This window comes from Micropterus dolomieu, linkage group LG02, assembly GCF_021292245.1.
Source record: "Micropterus dolomieu isolate WLL.071019.BEF.003 ecotype Adirondacks linkage group LG02, ASM2129224v1, whole genome shotgun sequence".
Classification (NCBI taxonomy): Eukaryota; Metazoa; Chordata; class Actinopteri; order Centrarchiformes; family Centrarchidae; genus Micropterus; species Micropterus dolomieu.
In genome coordinates, this window is record NC_060151.1 from 15,674,109 (window position 1) to 15,688,768 (window position 14,660).

At 41.7% G+C, this 14,660-nt stretch overlaps 4 protein-coding genes across 5 annotated transcripts in view; 2 read left to right on the plus strand and 2 right to left on the minus strand.

The window, feature by feature from the left end:
* The window catches only part of cacng4b (calcium channel, voltage-dependent, gamma subunit 4b), a 23,202-nt gene extending 16,271 nt beyond the window's left edge, over positions 1 to 6,931 (minus strand). The window contains exon 1 of the mRNA XM_046031524.1: positions 6,629 to 6,931. The gene's annotated coding sequence lies outside the window, so the exon portion shown is untranslated. The remainder of the gene's footprint in view (positions 1 to 6,628) is intronic.
* On the plus strand, positions 2,633 to 5,469 carry zgc:161969 (uncharacterized protein LOC569044 homolog). Its single transcript, XM_046031512.1, has 2 exons — positions 2,633 to 3,004; positions 3,325 to 5,469. The coding sequence occupies exons 1-2, from the start codon at positions 2,813 to 2,815 to the stop codon at positions 5,050 to 5,052; spliced, it is 1,920 nt and encodes a 639-aa protein (XP_045887468.1). The 5' UTR covers positions 2,633 to 2,812; the 3' UTR covers positions 5,053 to 5,469.
* An 89-nt stretch (positions 6,932 to 7,020) lies between the features above and the next one.
* aimp2 (aminoacyl tRNA synthetase complex interacting multifunctional protein 2) lies at positions 7,021 to 11,080 on the minus strand. Of its 2 annotated transcripts, none has more exons than XM_046031544.1 (4): positions 10,933 to 11,080; positions 9,212 to 9,430; positions 8,617 to 8,851; positions 7,021 to 7,894 (listed from the first exon to the last, which is right to left on the minus strand). In XM_046031544.1, exons 1-4 carry the CDS (start codon positions 10,945 to 10,947, stop codon positions 7,506 to 7,508), a joined length of 858 nt encoding a protein of 285 aa, XP_045887500.1. In that variant the 5' UTR covers positions 10,948 to 11,080; the 3' UTR covers positions 7,021 to 7,505. The 2 variants fall into 2 exon arrangements, with proteins under 2 accessions (XP_045887500.1, XP_045887494.1); XM_046031538.1 differs by having other exon boundaries at positions 10,819 to 11,075.
* A 1,759-nt stretch (positions 11,081 to 12,839) lies between these two features.
* The window catches only part of lmtk2 (lemur tyrosine kinase 2), a 25,134-nt gene continuing 23,313 nt past the window's right edge, over positions 12,840 to 14,660 (plus strand). The window contains exon 1 of the mRNA XM_046032823.1: positions 12,840 to 12,843. Within this exon, the coding sequence (XP_045888779.1) occupies positions 12,840 to 12,843 (4 nt within the window). The remainder of the gene's footprint in view (positions 12,844 to 14,660) is intronic.

Genomic DNA, 14,660 nt, shown 5'->3' on the forward strand with positions numbered 1-14,660 from the left:
GGGGGGGTTAATTAGACAAACAAACTCTTTCTCTCATTTGAGATATTTGGACACTCCCCACTGAATTCAGAAGCTCTGAATATTACCAAACTCAGTCAGCTGTGAAGATGGGGGGCAGGTGGGAAATAATAAGAGCTTTGACACAAATGGTCATTCTCTGTGGTGCACTAATGCCACACAGCCAATCCCTCACAGAAGAGAGCATTAAAAAAGCAATAAGATGTTTGGTGAGTGTCACAGGAGCCCGGGATCCTGATAGATAGATAAATAGATAGATAGATAGAGATGTACAAATACAGACACGTGTTGCTCAGCAGTTCTAAGTCAGTGTGTGTTTCAGGAGATTCATAAAAATAATGCGAATAACAAAATCTCCATCTCTCAGACACACTCACATGAACCCTCCCTCTACTTCTGATTTTGATCATGGAGCTGACAAATTGGTTTATTAAACATGCAAAAAAAAAGCACAAAAAGACAGCACTCATGCCCATGTGAACACCAAATTAAAGACATACATCTCTGAGCCAGATGGGAGGTTGTCAAACCAGCGGGGATGGCTTCGACTGGCAAAGTGCCTCAGGCTTGATAAAAAAAACAAAAACAACTCTTGATGTTACTGCTAGCCTTGTTTCTGTAGAAATCTGGTCAGCTAACTGGCTAATTTCACCCAATTTTGGCAATTTGTGTAAAACTAACAATTCACAGATAAAAGCTTTCAATAAACCGAACCACCTGAGATAACTTGTACAACATTCAGACGGCCTTGCTTCAACTCAGTGAAACTGTCTACAACTGTCATTGTTCTTATAAGGCTAAAACACGAAATGCCCTCAGGACAGGACAAAATAAAAAGGTAATGGACGCAGGGTTTTATGTGCCTTAATGTTATTTAATAATAATACAATGTCATATTATCAGAATCAGAAATACTTTATTGATCCCCGAGGGGAAATTCTGTAAAGGGAGGGGGAAGGGGATATTTGTTCTCTGCATTTAACCTATCCTATTTAGGAGCAGTGGGCTGCCATCGCATGGTGCACGGGGAGCAGTTCAGGGCCTTGCTCAGGGGGCACCTTCGGCATGGGTCATGCTAGACTCAATCTGGCAACCCACCGGTTTCCAAGCCAAGTCTTAACAGACTGCCCCCCCGAATATTATATGGACTACATGGCAAGTAGTCTGAGCAGGAAGAAAGAGAGGTATGAGATTAGGACAATTCTTTTTTAGAGCCAAGTTCCCACATGCTGCCAGATGAATTAATGAATACAATTAGGGTGTCAATTTTAATCTGTAAGGTACTTCAAATCTTTAAAGATCCCCTCCAGACGTATTTGAAGATGAAAATACTCCTAACATGCTTGGAATGATAGTGTCTAATACGGGTTTTCCATAAAACAATTATGTGTCCTGCCTGATTGTAAGTAAACACTCAGTGTAAAGTATGTGCACAAGTATATGTGGAAAGTTTCACATTTCCACACTCACACATGTGTAGGTTACATACTGGACCACGACTGGCTCCCAAACTAGTTGTGATGTCCCAAAGCAAAGCTCGTACTTCTTCTTGCTAAATTCAGACTTAAGGTGCGCAGAGAACTGTCAGCAGATGAATGTGAAAAACAGCCTCCTAGTGTCAAACTGTGCACATGCATCATTCTGCACAGTGAAACATCTAAGCAAAGTTAATTTTTTTTATGCTATTAGAATCTACATATGTTATCGATTATGTAAAGCAATGGTTGATACTTTTTTTTCTTAATTTATAATTTGCTTATTTCTGTATATGCCCCTCAGATGCGTTTTTATGTAACTACATTTACTGCAAGCTACTGTACTTAGGTACAATTTTGAAGTACTTTACTTGAATATTTCCACTTTATGCTATACTTATGCCCCACTACAATTTGGATGCCAATATTGTACTTTCTACTCCACCACAGGTATTTGACATCATTAGTTGCTAGTTACTTTGCAGATTCAGGTTGTTAATACAAAATATAAATCAAGTAGTGGTTTATGCCGAATCATTATGGATTAAACTACAGCCACCAGTTTATAAAGTAGTTGAAATTAGCCCCACCTTTCCCAGCTGCAACATTAATAATCATGCACCCCCCCCATATCTGCCACATTGTTCTTTCTCTACACATTGTTCTATTATTCTTTCATAACTTGCATCTGTTTATTCCATTTTTATTTATTTTTACAATATTACAGGTTAGTAGTGAAATTGAGTTTGTAACTCCCTCCTTTCTCCCTTGTAACACCATTATCACCACATTCTGCACAATGAGTACTTTCACTTTTGCTACCTTAAGTATATTTTGATGTCAATACTCCTGTACTTTAACATTTAATACAGGGTTTCTGCCTGCTTTGTGTGTCCATTAAAAGGTTGTGGCATTTTTACTTCCGCAGCCCTGATGGTGGCGCCAACTCGCTGCAATACTGGAGGAAAAGGAAATGCTGGTAAAAGTACGACTACCATGTATGCGAGTAAAAAACACAAGGACAGGACCGTGACGTGACGGCGTGGGCGCCCACGTGTGTAGGGCGCATGCGTAGTGCTCGACCGTGCCTTTTCTGGTCGCTTTCGCAGTCTCTCAATGCACATGTGCAAAACAAAACAGTGACGACGGTGTTGGCTCCTTGTTCGTTTCCTGGGCAACATCTGAACAAAGGCCTGCCCCTTTTCATGAGGATTTCTCTACCGCCATCGTTACTTTACGTGTAATCACGATTACTAAATCGGATTACGATACTTTTATTATATTTCAAGACGTCGGTAACAGTAGAGATAGCGTCCGAAATGGATGTGGATCAGCATGAGACCTACGGTGAGACTAAATCGGCCATGCATACTTGGCGATATCGCCACCATTTCACGTACAAGGCAGATCAAGGAAAAAATATCATCGTCCAGTGTAATCTATGTCTGCCGAGGGTCAATCTGCTGTCCACGTCGAAAACCTCAACATCAAACCTAAAGAAGCATTTAGATGTAAGTTACAGAAAGTCGTTTCCCTGGCATTATTTCCTGTACCCGTCAGCTTAATGTTTGAAAGAGTCATGAATGAATAGCTGTCCTGCTGATGAATAACGTTACATTGTAGCTGCATGGTACTCGTGGCGCTGGAGGCTCTTTTACGTTCAACGTCGCTGGGAAAAAAAGCCCCAATCATTTTACTTTGCACAAGTGTTTTTTTTGTGTTTTTTTTTGTCATTGCAGTTGAAGTTGGCAAACTTGTGAAAACTCAGAACACACAAACGGCACACCTCCAGCAACTAACATGAAACTTTGTCGGATGTTCTGCCTTTCAGAGAACACACCTGGGCTGTGAGGCCAGGCCTGATGCCAAGAGGGGACGGAAGAGAGAAGAGCACAATGGAGAGGAAAGCAGGCACTGCCAGCTCAAGAAACTCAAGGCAGAAATCATCTCCAAATGCTTGACCCAGGCAAAGATCGATGAGCTAGTTTTTAACTTCATCGTGGAAGACTGCCAGTCGTTTTATGTGCTAGAGCAACCCGGCTTCAGGAGGCTGATTGCAGGCTTAACTGAAGGGCTTAAGTCCATGGACAGGGTGACCTTGTTTACAAAGGTGGACCAGGGTTTCTCCAGGATGCGGGAGGAGCTGATGGCGAAACTCGCCAACATCCAGTACGTGTGCACCACAGCCGACATTTGGACAGCCAACAACAGAAGCTTCTTCGGGATGACCTGTCACTGGATCGATCCAGGCTCTCTGGAGAGGAAATCCGCCGCTCTGGGGTTCGCGCGGCTGCAGGGCAGGATCACGTACGACACCATCGCCGGACGGATACATGACATCCATGTGGCGTACAATATTGAAAGCAAAGTTCAGACCACGGTCACCGATAATGGCAGCCCCTTTATGAGCGTGTTCAAAGAGTTTGCGGTGGACAGCACGGAGAGCGACGACGACATTGGGTTCTACGAGAACGTGAGCGCCGTCCTCGAGGGGGAGCCGGAGCAGGACATGCTGCTGTTTCTGCCCACTGTGCAGCGCTGTGCATCACACACCCTCGAGCTGATTGTCACTGAGGACTTTTGGCAGGCTGTGTCACAAGGGCCCATGTGCCAGCTACATTACAGCGTGATGGCCAAGGTGTATGCCATATGGAGCAAATGCCACCATCTCCAGGTCGGTATGGATGCTGCAGAGGAGATAGGGAAGATGGCACTTGTTGTCCCTGCTGTCATACGCTGGAATGTGGAGTACTGTGCTGTGCAGAAGATTGTCTCTCTCAGTGAGCGAGAGCTGACGGAGCTGTGCGCCCGCCTGGAGGTCCCGCGCATGCAGCCAGAGGAGATGGCCTTCCTGAAAGAATATGTGACCGTGTTCCACCCGCTCGCTTTTGCACTAGAACTTTTCCAAGCGGAGCAGAAATGCTACCTGGGTCTGGTCATCCCGACCGTACTCAGTCTGAAGAACAAGTTAAATGAGCAGAAAGACGCAGCGAATTACTTTGGCGACGTCGTCAACGCCATCGTGGTGGCAATTGACGTGCGGTTCCAGGAGCTGTTTGACAGCACAGAAGCAAAGATTGCGACGGCGACGACTCCACAGTTTCGCCTGTGGTGGATTGCGGCGTCTGAGAGGGAGGAGATGTGCGCCCTGCTGGCCACAGAGGCGTCCCAGGTGGAGCCCTGCAACGTGACGCTGCGTAATGCAACCGAGGCAAAGTCCAGTCGCAACTTGTCTACCATTGAATCTGAGGATGACTTCTTCAGCTACGGGCCAGTGAAGCCTGCCATTCAGATCCAGCAGCGGGGAGTGATGGAGGAGATCCGCAAGTATGTCGAAGGGACAGGGAAGAGCCTGGAGTGCCTGCAGGACTTCCCCAGAGTGAAGCAGCTTTTCCTAAAATACAACACCACCTTGCCGTCCACGGCTCCTGTCCAGCGTCTCTTCAGTCAGAAAGGCAACCTGGTCACCTCACAGAGAAACTTTCTGACTGACGACTACTTTGAACGCATTCAGCTCTTGAGATACAACAGCAACGTGTGCAATTTGGTGCCTGAGTGAATATACTGACAGTGACTCTCTCTCTCGCTCTCTCAGCCTTTTAATTGATTCAGAATCAAACCACATTGTGCTAACATCCTTACAGAAAACCGCTGAGTAAAATCAAATTTTAGAGATATCTGTTTTCTTATATTCCTCCCCTGCCTGTTTTGGTAGGCATTATATCTCCCGCTCCTGAATGGCCTAATGAAAATATCAAATTGACAATCATGGACAATGGCATTCAAGGACTGAATATACTGACAAAAGCATATTTCTATCTGTGCTATTGTTGTGATTTAAAGTAGCCACAGGGTTAAACTGAAGTGATTGTCTTTTATTTAAGGTAGTTTTTTTTTTTTCTACAGCTCTTCAATGACAATGCATCTCCCTGTCTGTATGTTTTATATCATATATAAAGAGACAAGGAAACAGCCAGTTTTTCTGTGTCTCGCCTTTTTTCATGAAAACCAGTTTGAAAGCAAATGTAATTGGATTAGCGACGGCGCGGGATAGGCTGCCTTATTTGCATGCAGCCCCGACTGCATCAACAGATACTGATTACTGTTTCAAAGTAGCCTGAGAATGTGTGTGTGTGTGTGTGTGTGTAAGGAGACGGTACACAAACGCCAATATTTCCAGTGCTGCCGAGTCCCCAGTGTTTTCCTCGCCATGTGCCCAGATGTCAGTTAAGAGCTTTCGTCTTGGCAGGCAGCCAACAGTAGACTGTCAGAGCATACAAATACACACGCACATAGTCTGTCTGGACCTGAGCTGTCGAAAATATGACTTTTCTGAAGATGCAAAACCCTTCCAGTGAGAGTGTGAAAACCCCAGGGATTTGCTTTTCTTTCATTTCAACATAGCATGTACGACTCCATTTGTATATATTCTCGTTATGTGTAAATGATCTTGCCTGCAACTGCCAGAAAGGCAGAGAAATTAAACTCCCATCAGTGGATTGCTGTGAAACTGATCCACCAAGATCTACTAAGACAGGGTCTTGGGATTCTATTCAACAACGCATAAGCTGATGAGGACAAACTGCTGCTTGGACAACTGATTCCAGGGAAAGAACAGAGTAAATGTGCGTAGCTAAAGTATTGCTGCAGAAAATGCAATTGTCACATTACAAAAGAATACAATTCAACACTTATTTGTGATTCTAGATGGAAATTGCACAGCGTTGAACAGGATGAGGCAGTAAAAAATAGAGTAAACAAGGAAATAGCGAACAGCAGGCTGGTGTCGGACAAAAAAAGCTGCAGCAACTACATTACACATGCTTTAATATACGTCACCAACTGCTGCATGACTAAATCACATTTGAAGTTTAAAAAGTACTTTTAGATCGTGGACACAAACAATTTGTAGCTTTTAAGATAATCTGGTTGAGTTTTCCGTATTACATTTAGAAAACTATAGCTCCGTATCTGTGAGAACATGTAATGAAAATGTTTAAATTAAGGTTTTTATATGGGCTTAGATTTTTTCACTACTTTCACACCGAGTGAATAAGGGTCAGGAAGTATTAAATGTTGTATATAAAATAACTTCTTTAAGTGACATTGTTTCAGCTGGAATGCAAAAATCTGACCTTGATCTGCTCTCACAAAGACGAGGTGTTTTGGAGATATAAATTACAAACACTGAAGCCAAAGAGTCTGAATGAGGACTTCCCCCTCAGTGTAATGTTATAATTTATAGGTGATTACCTCCTCTTTATTTTTTACAAGCCAGGTGGAGCAGAGATTTTCTAAAAGGTGTGCGTTCTTGTGTATCCCTGCTTTCCACTTCCTGTATGGTGGGATTAGGTACAGCTGCGTGGGGATAAGACCAGCAGGTGAAACAAGTCAATGGATGACAATATGTTGTCAGTTTATAAATGACAATCCCGCCACCCAGTTGGACTTCGGTACGTACCACTTTCTTGAGGAAAGTGTTTTTAAAGTTATAAAACAGTCGAATAAAACACACCCCAGGCCCCAGTTCAAAGTTTGATCCAAAGTGAAAGTTTTAATGATTTCTGAAAAACAAATGGTACAAAGTATTACTTCTGAAAACCCCGAGTAATACCCGTTACCACACATTAACAGACACATTTAGAACAGGATCATGTTAGGCACAAAGTGGGTGGAGGGTGTACAGTGTGTGTTAGACTAACAACTTCTGTCAGTACCTTTGATTGAGCCATCACCAAGCCCTTGTCTTAACAGGCCTCTTATGCTTCCTGCCTTGCAAAATATAGCCTTAGAATCTCTTATACAAAGCAGCATCACGGAGATAAATACTTAAGTTACTTTAACCGTCATCCATTTTGCTTCAACGGAGTCTTTGTCAGTTCAGTGATATAGTACACTAAGGAAGGAAGCATTAGAAGGTGCTCTAGACATGGCTGGGATAGTTTAATATTCTAATGCCCTTCTCTCACTTTGCTTGGGTAAGAAACTCCTCTGGAGTCTGGACAGCCCCAGTCACTGCAGAAGCAGCTTGGCAGAGCTGAAGTGTCCCAGGTTCTCACAGGACTTGATCCAGCGCTGGACATGAGCGGGAGCTGAGGAGGCCGAGCCACTTTGCAGCACGCAGCAATAGCAGGCAATGTCGGCCAGGGAGAACTCTGGCCCGGCCAGCCAGGGGTGGCGGCCCAGAGTGGAGTTGAGGGCCCGCAGGACGGTGGCCTGCTCCTTGGCGCTGCCCTCTGCCAGCTGGAAGAAAGCTATGTCCACCCAGCTGTCCACCAGCGTGGCGAGAGCAGGATCACTGGGGTAGGGAGCGAGCAGCTTGAAGAGGAAGCGCGCCACGTTGGCCTCGCCCTCGATGGGACACATGTTCTGGACGCTGAACTTCATCTGCAGTTTGGGGACTGTGGATTGTTCAAAATATAAACATGTCATATGGTAAACAAGCAATTACAACATCAAGATCGTGTCAATATGATATCATGTATACGAAGCTTGCAATGGATATAAAAAGCACTCCTAAAACACAATGACACAAATTTATATTTGACTTTATGTAATTAAAAAAACCTTAACATGATTTTTGGCATATTAAAAGGCTGCAAAGATTTATTCTTTATAATTAAATTACTGGCATATTACAAAAAAAAAAAAGAAGAAAAAAAAAGAAAGACATTCAGGTTTAATCACACTCATTAAAAGCCACCTACTCAAATGGCTTTGTGTGACTGCAGCTGTTATAATTTGTTGTAACAATTTTGGCAGGGCAATAGGTGTTGTAATTAGTTTTATAATCTCAGAAAAAGAAGCAAACCGCCTACACACTTTCACAAGAAATGACATCTAAATTAAACAGCATGGTTGTATCAGGACTGCCTGGCACCGGCAAATAAAAACTGGTATAGGTAGAGCACAGACATACTAAATTTTGCCTTCTGATTTGATTTAAAAAGCGCTCTGTGCATGCAACTGTTAGTACACATTAGTGCAAGAATGCATTTGTTGCACTCCCTAAACAAGTACACAAGGATAATATCCTCTCTTCCGCCTCACTTTGAGTCTTCTTACAATCCTCGTCTTCTGCCCATACCCCCCAACACACACTGCCTCTCTCACTGTTCCTTACCATTTTTCCATATGAGGGTGAATCCCAGCTGGAACATCTGGCGGGCATAGCTGTTTGCGTGTCGTGGGCCGAGGCAGGACAGGAGCTGTGACGGCACACTGTCAACCGAGGAGTGGACATGGACGGTGGAGAGCACCCGATAGCGCTGACACAGCAAGCTGTGGAGCACCAGCAGGGACAGGGGTGGCTTAGCCGGGTTGGCGTTTATGACGATGTCGCGGAGAGCACCGAGGTCCTTGTGGCATAAACAAGAGAAAAGGAGGTAAATAGGTGCAGCGTCCAAAATAAACATAGAATTACATTTGTCTACCATTACTAAGCTTAACAAATAGACTGTAATCAGTCCACACCCTCATATCTGCTTTAAGACAACTCCCGACATTAGCAGGTTCTGCATGTTTGCATAGTATTTATAACTTGTAATAACAGGGTGTTATCAGGAAAACATCTACAGATTGCTACTGCCACAGAGAAACTGCAGTGACCACTAGTAGATGGTTGATGTAGGATAAAATCTAGCCTCGCTAATAAATACAGTTTCCACTTGTGCTGATGCCTGGAGGCAGAGTGGCACTCTTCCCACCATATTTCTCACCTTGCCCAGTAGTGTGTCCAGCTCTGCGACACCTTTGAAATTTGTGGAGCTGGAGCATTGGGAGGAGAGGCTGCTGCTTACTGTCAGGTCAAGATCAGCATCTGGGGTGGTCACCGTCTTGGCCAGGCCCTCGACAGCTGCTTTCAGCTCATACAGTTTTCTCATGATTTCATCCTGCCGGGCCTCCAGTGCTTTGACCGCTGGGTCCACCTCGCCATTCTGGGGAGACAGAGAGGGATCGCTCAGTTTGGCTGAAACCACATTTAACTGTCCTTGCACAGAGACAGTACTGAGAACATATTTAACATATTAACAGTCTGCACACCCGCCACCCGGTTGGACTTCGGTACGTACCACTTTCTTGAGGAAAAGTGTTTTTAAAGTTATAAAACAGTCGATTAAAACACACCCCAGGCCCCAGTTCAAAGTTTGATCCAAAGTGAAAGTTTTAATGCTTTCCGAAAAACAAATGGTACAAAGTATTACTTCTGAAAACCCCGAGTAATACCCGTTACCACACATTAACAGACACATTTAGAACAGGATCATGTTAGGCACAAAGTGGGTGGAGGGTGTACAGTGTGTGTTAGACTAACAACTTCTGTCAGTACCTTTGATTGAGCCATCACCAAGCCCTTGTCTTAACAGGCCTCTTATGCTTCCTGCCTTGCAAAATATAGCCTTAGAATCTCTTATACAAAGCAGCATCACGGAGATAAATACTGAAGTTACTTTAACCGTCATCCATTTTGCTTCAGCGGACAGACTAAACCATCAGATTAGGTTATATACTGGCGATATGTTCCACAAAATCTACCCCAGTCGGAAGTCACCCCTATAAAATACACTGCAGTGATGGAGGAAGTATCCACATACTTCCATCAAAGTAGCAACATCACACTGCGTAAAAAAAAAATACTCCACTATTAGTAGTAACATTAATAAAATGTACACAAAGTATCAAAAGAAAATGTGTTCAACACAGAAAAATATCTTCTTTGAGAGTTGTACTATTAGTATTATATACTGCATTAATATTGCCAATGCATTAATGTGCAAGTATCATTTTACAGTTGCAGTTGGACAAGGTAAAGCACCACTGCACATCTACTACTCAAATAAAGTACAAGTACTTTTAAAACTGTATTTGAGTTCAGGGCTTGAGTAAATAGTTAACTGTTACATACCAGTACTGCGCAAATGGAGTAACATTAAGGGTCTCCCATGCACAGTCCCACCATCATGATTTATACTTTGATTTGCTATTAATAACGATTATTAACAGTTACTGCATCAAGTTGTGGTGGAGACAAAATAGCGTAACTTAAATGGTGTCGGCACTTTATATCGTTTAATAACCTTTAAATGTTGATGGCCGAGACGTGTAATTAGTAATTGTTGCATCAGCCAGAAGTAACGTTACTCATTGTCCTGACAAGCTAATAAGTTAGCCAGCTAGCTCGGCTAAAGACAGCTAATGCTAAAACACCGTGCGCGTGTATCAGTGCGTGAGAAACAAGACGACCTGCGGGCAACAACGAGAGCCAAATACAAGCCAACTAGTTGAAAAAATAAACTATGTCGAAATGAAATGGGTCAACAGTTACCTGAAGAGCGTGTTCAGAGGTGCAGCTGTTCCCTTGCTGCGCGTGGATATTTGGTAACTTGTACATGCAGGTTGGTAAATCAGTCTTTATGTGACCACCACAGACGGGCTTTACCTGGTACATGGGCATGGTGGAGGACAGTTAGCGGACTGTCAGAGACAAACAGTTAAAAACAAAAACAAAATCCCGCTACACAGGGGTCCTCTGGGGTGCAGCAGCAGCTAACAGCAGCTCCCGGCCACACAGGAAAGAGGCCGCAGTGACGTCACATCCGGTGAAAGTTAAAGACGACTTGAAGTAATAGATAAAAGATAGACAGAGAATAGATCTGCATGTTAGATTATTCAATTGTAGAGGAGATGAGTTTTTATTGTGTTGCTTTAATGTTCACACATTCACAATCGCATTACATGCCACCACACGTCTCTCTGCATGTACCACCTCAGATTGCACTAGAGGACGCAACAGCATCATTTCTCACGGCCCATCTTTGCAAACGCAATAAAGGAGGTCAGCTGTCGGCAGAGGACTGGCGGGATGAGTACTCAGATGAAATACTCTGTCACAAGTAAAAGTCCATCCATCGTCAACCGCTTATCCTGCATACAGGGTCGCGGCAAGTAAAAGTCATGCATTAAAAATCTTACGTAAGTAAAAGTACAACAATATAATAAAAACATAGCCTACTTAAAGTACCAAAAGTAAAAGCACTCATATGCAGAATTATTTCATCATAATTATTGATACATTAATGTGTAGGTTGCAGCTGCTAAAATTGGGACTTAACTTCACTTACTTTCATACTTTCAATAACTTTATTTAGTACCAGATGGCTTAAACCTTAATAATCTATTAGTTGATTATAATTCGCATGAATAATCTGAAGCTGCAAAGTAACTAAAGTAATCAAAAAACTGCAGTACTTGATTAACTGTACGCTACTTAGTTACATTCCACCACTGCACACTGGTGTGAACTTGTGAACTTAACCATAACTTTACAAAGACAGACCTGATTAACTGATGATGATGCAAACTAAGGTTTAGCTGACCATTTGAATGTTGTGAAATCTTTGTATTTGTTGTATTTGCAGATAGTGAATATTTGTTCTATGGTATGGTCCTTGCTAGTGATCAAAATGTTTGCTTTCATTACAAGTGACCACATGCAGTTCAATGTAAGATTTCTTGTCTTTGATACAAGAGAAAACATCTTGTGAGGTCTTTTACATCTCCTATCAGGGCAGCATACCTGCGGTGACATCAAGGAACAGGGCGTGGTCAGAAGTGCAAAGTTAGTGAAATCTTCAACCCACAGAGAGCAGTGCTGCTGCCGGTTTCTGTCATTCAGTGTGGATTTACATTTTGATGAAATTAGTTAATCCATTTAAAATGTTTGCAGTGAATCAAGCATGGATCCACGGTTCCCCACAACGTGCTGTAAAATGAGCTCTGCCCTGTGCAACAGTTTGACCAAAAATAAGGAATGTGAAATTCTAGTCTTTTTCGGTGCATTTAAAAAATACACAGTCAACTTCTCAAGCGCAGTTTTAGCAAGCTGTTTCTAACCTCATAGCCCTTTTATGAGCAGGTGCTTGGTAATAAAATTGTCAAATACATATATATGTGAAAAGAAATTCCTCCAAGCACAGCAACAACAATCAGGTGCTGGTAGATAGCAGGATGAGTCTATGAAAAGTCAAAAAACAAACTAAAGCACACTGATCTGACTTTACAAGAGCATTGTGCTGGCCACAGCACAATGCTCACACATCCACTCGCACATGCACACATGGGTACCCATGCAAGCTCAAACACAAGGTTTAAAAAAATGTCACAGTTACATACATACAGTACAGTATATATATATACATATATACATATATATATGTGTGTGTAAAGTCAAAAAGCAAACCGCACACTGATCTGACTTCACTACCTTTATTGTGAGCAATGCGTTTCGCACATTGCTTCTTCAGGCACTTACAGGTGTGCTATGTAGACCATCTATATATAGACAACATGGGTAGACAGACAATTAATGAATTCATTTTTGTTGTATTTCTTTCCTGAATGTGGATGGTTAAATGTTTTTGTGTCAGATGTGTTTGAACAATGTGCACGTTTGCCACAGCTATAGTTCCCATAAAGCTATAGTAAAAGCTAATTAGTTTGAGTGGGTTCTTTATACATGGACCTGACAACAAAATCTCTGCCTCTCCTGAAGCAAAAACGATGTCTAGACACTGCTAAATGGTTCAAATTTAGGTCACATTCTCATACTGTTTATTTATGATCTGTTTAACTTGTCTAGAGATAGTACAATATTCTGACACAAATGTTGTTCTGTTTTCAACAGGTTTAGGGGAAGGCTTCAATAATTCTTTCCTATATTTTCTATTGGTTTCTTCCACAGCCTGGTCAATAAGTGCTTGTCGGTTTCTTTTCGATAAATAAAATAATATATATAATATATATAAATAATTAGACTTCAAAATAAACTTAGTGAGTGTCATAAGCAATTCCCCTGGAAGTGTATCTTTTTGGGCTTCAAGATAAAAGTTCACAGTGTCAGCCACATATGAAGGCACTGTCTGATAAAGAATTCCTGCTGGCCACGATAGGTCTGCCAGGAGGATTTAATAAACTTTTACGTATCTTAGGCAATAAATAAAACACAGGAGTGAGAGGCTATTCAATTTTCAAAAAGTCATACTGTTTCTTAGTAATCTTTTAAAAGAGCATAAGGCTCCCATTAGAAATGGGAACATGGATTATGCCATTGCTAGACATTATAGAGAGAAAAACCATGGCAACATTAAATTTATTGGCATTGAAAGATTGAGTCCTAATCCAAGAGGGGGTAACTTGATTAACCAACTTTTGAGAAGGGAAGCTTTTTGGATTCATAAATTGATAACAATTGAACCTCATGGACTGAATGAGACACTAGATTTGAGCCCATTCCTGTGATGTTGATTATTATATGTCTATCTTTGAGGTGGGTTTTTCCTTCAGAGAAAGTTAAGATACTAAATGTCCTACCCTCCCTTTTAGGGATATCTGATAGAGGTAGGAACGTCAGGCTATTTTGCCTTAAGATACTTATGAGTTCCTGTAATGTTGTAATTCTTGTTACTTATGTATGTTTAATTTTTAATATATATATATATATATATATATATATATTATATATATATATATATATATATATTATATATTATATATTATATATTTTTTTGATGTTTGTTGATCTGTTTGGATAATTCTCACATTTAGTGCAGCGACAGGCTATTTTGCCTAAGATAGAGTTCCTGTTATGTTGGAATTCTTGTTACCAATGTATGTTTAAAATATTGTGATGTTTGTTGATCTGTTTGGATAATTATTACATTCTTGCCGTTTATATTATAAGACTTTGTATAAGATGTTGATTTTATAGATTGTATATACATGAGAAAGGTGTCATTGAAAAAATGGATTGTGCTGGTCACATGACCTGCACAGGGTCTACGTGGCACACCTGTAAGTTTTATTGTAATTTCACTGTGTGAGCCTGAAGAAGCAATGGGCGAAACGCATTGCTCACAATAAAGGTAGTAAAGTCAGATCAGTGTGTGGTAGTTTGTTTTTTGACTTTACACACACATATATATATATATATACTGTACTGTATGTATGTAACTGTGACGTTTTTTTAAACCTTGTGTTTGAGCTTGCATGGGTAGCCATGTGTGTATGTGCGAGTGTACAAGATCATTGTGCTGTGCAGCAGGAATATAAGTGAACTTTTCCATAGTCTACCGTGACAATTAGTCCACAGTGGAGTTTTGAACCGTATGA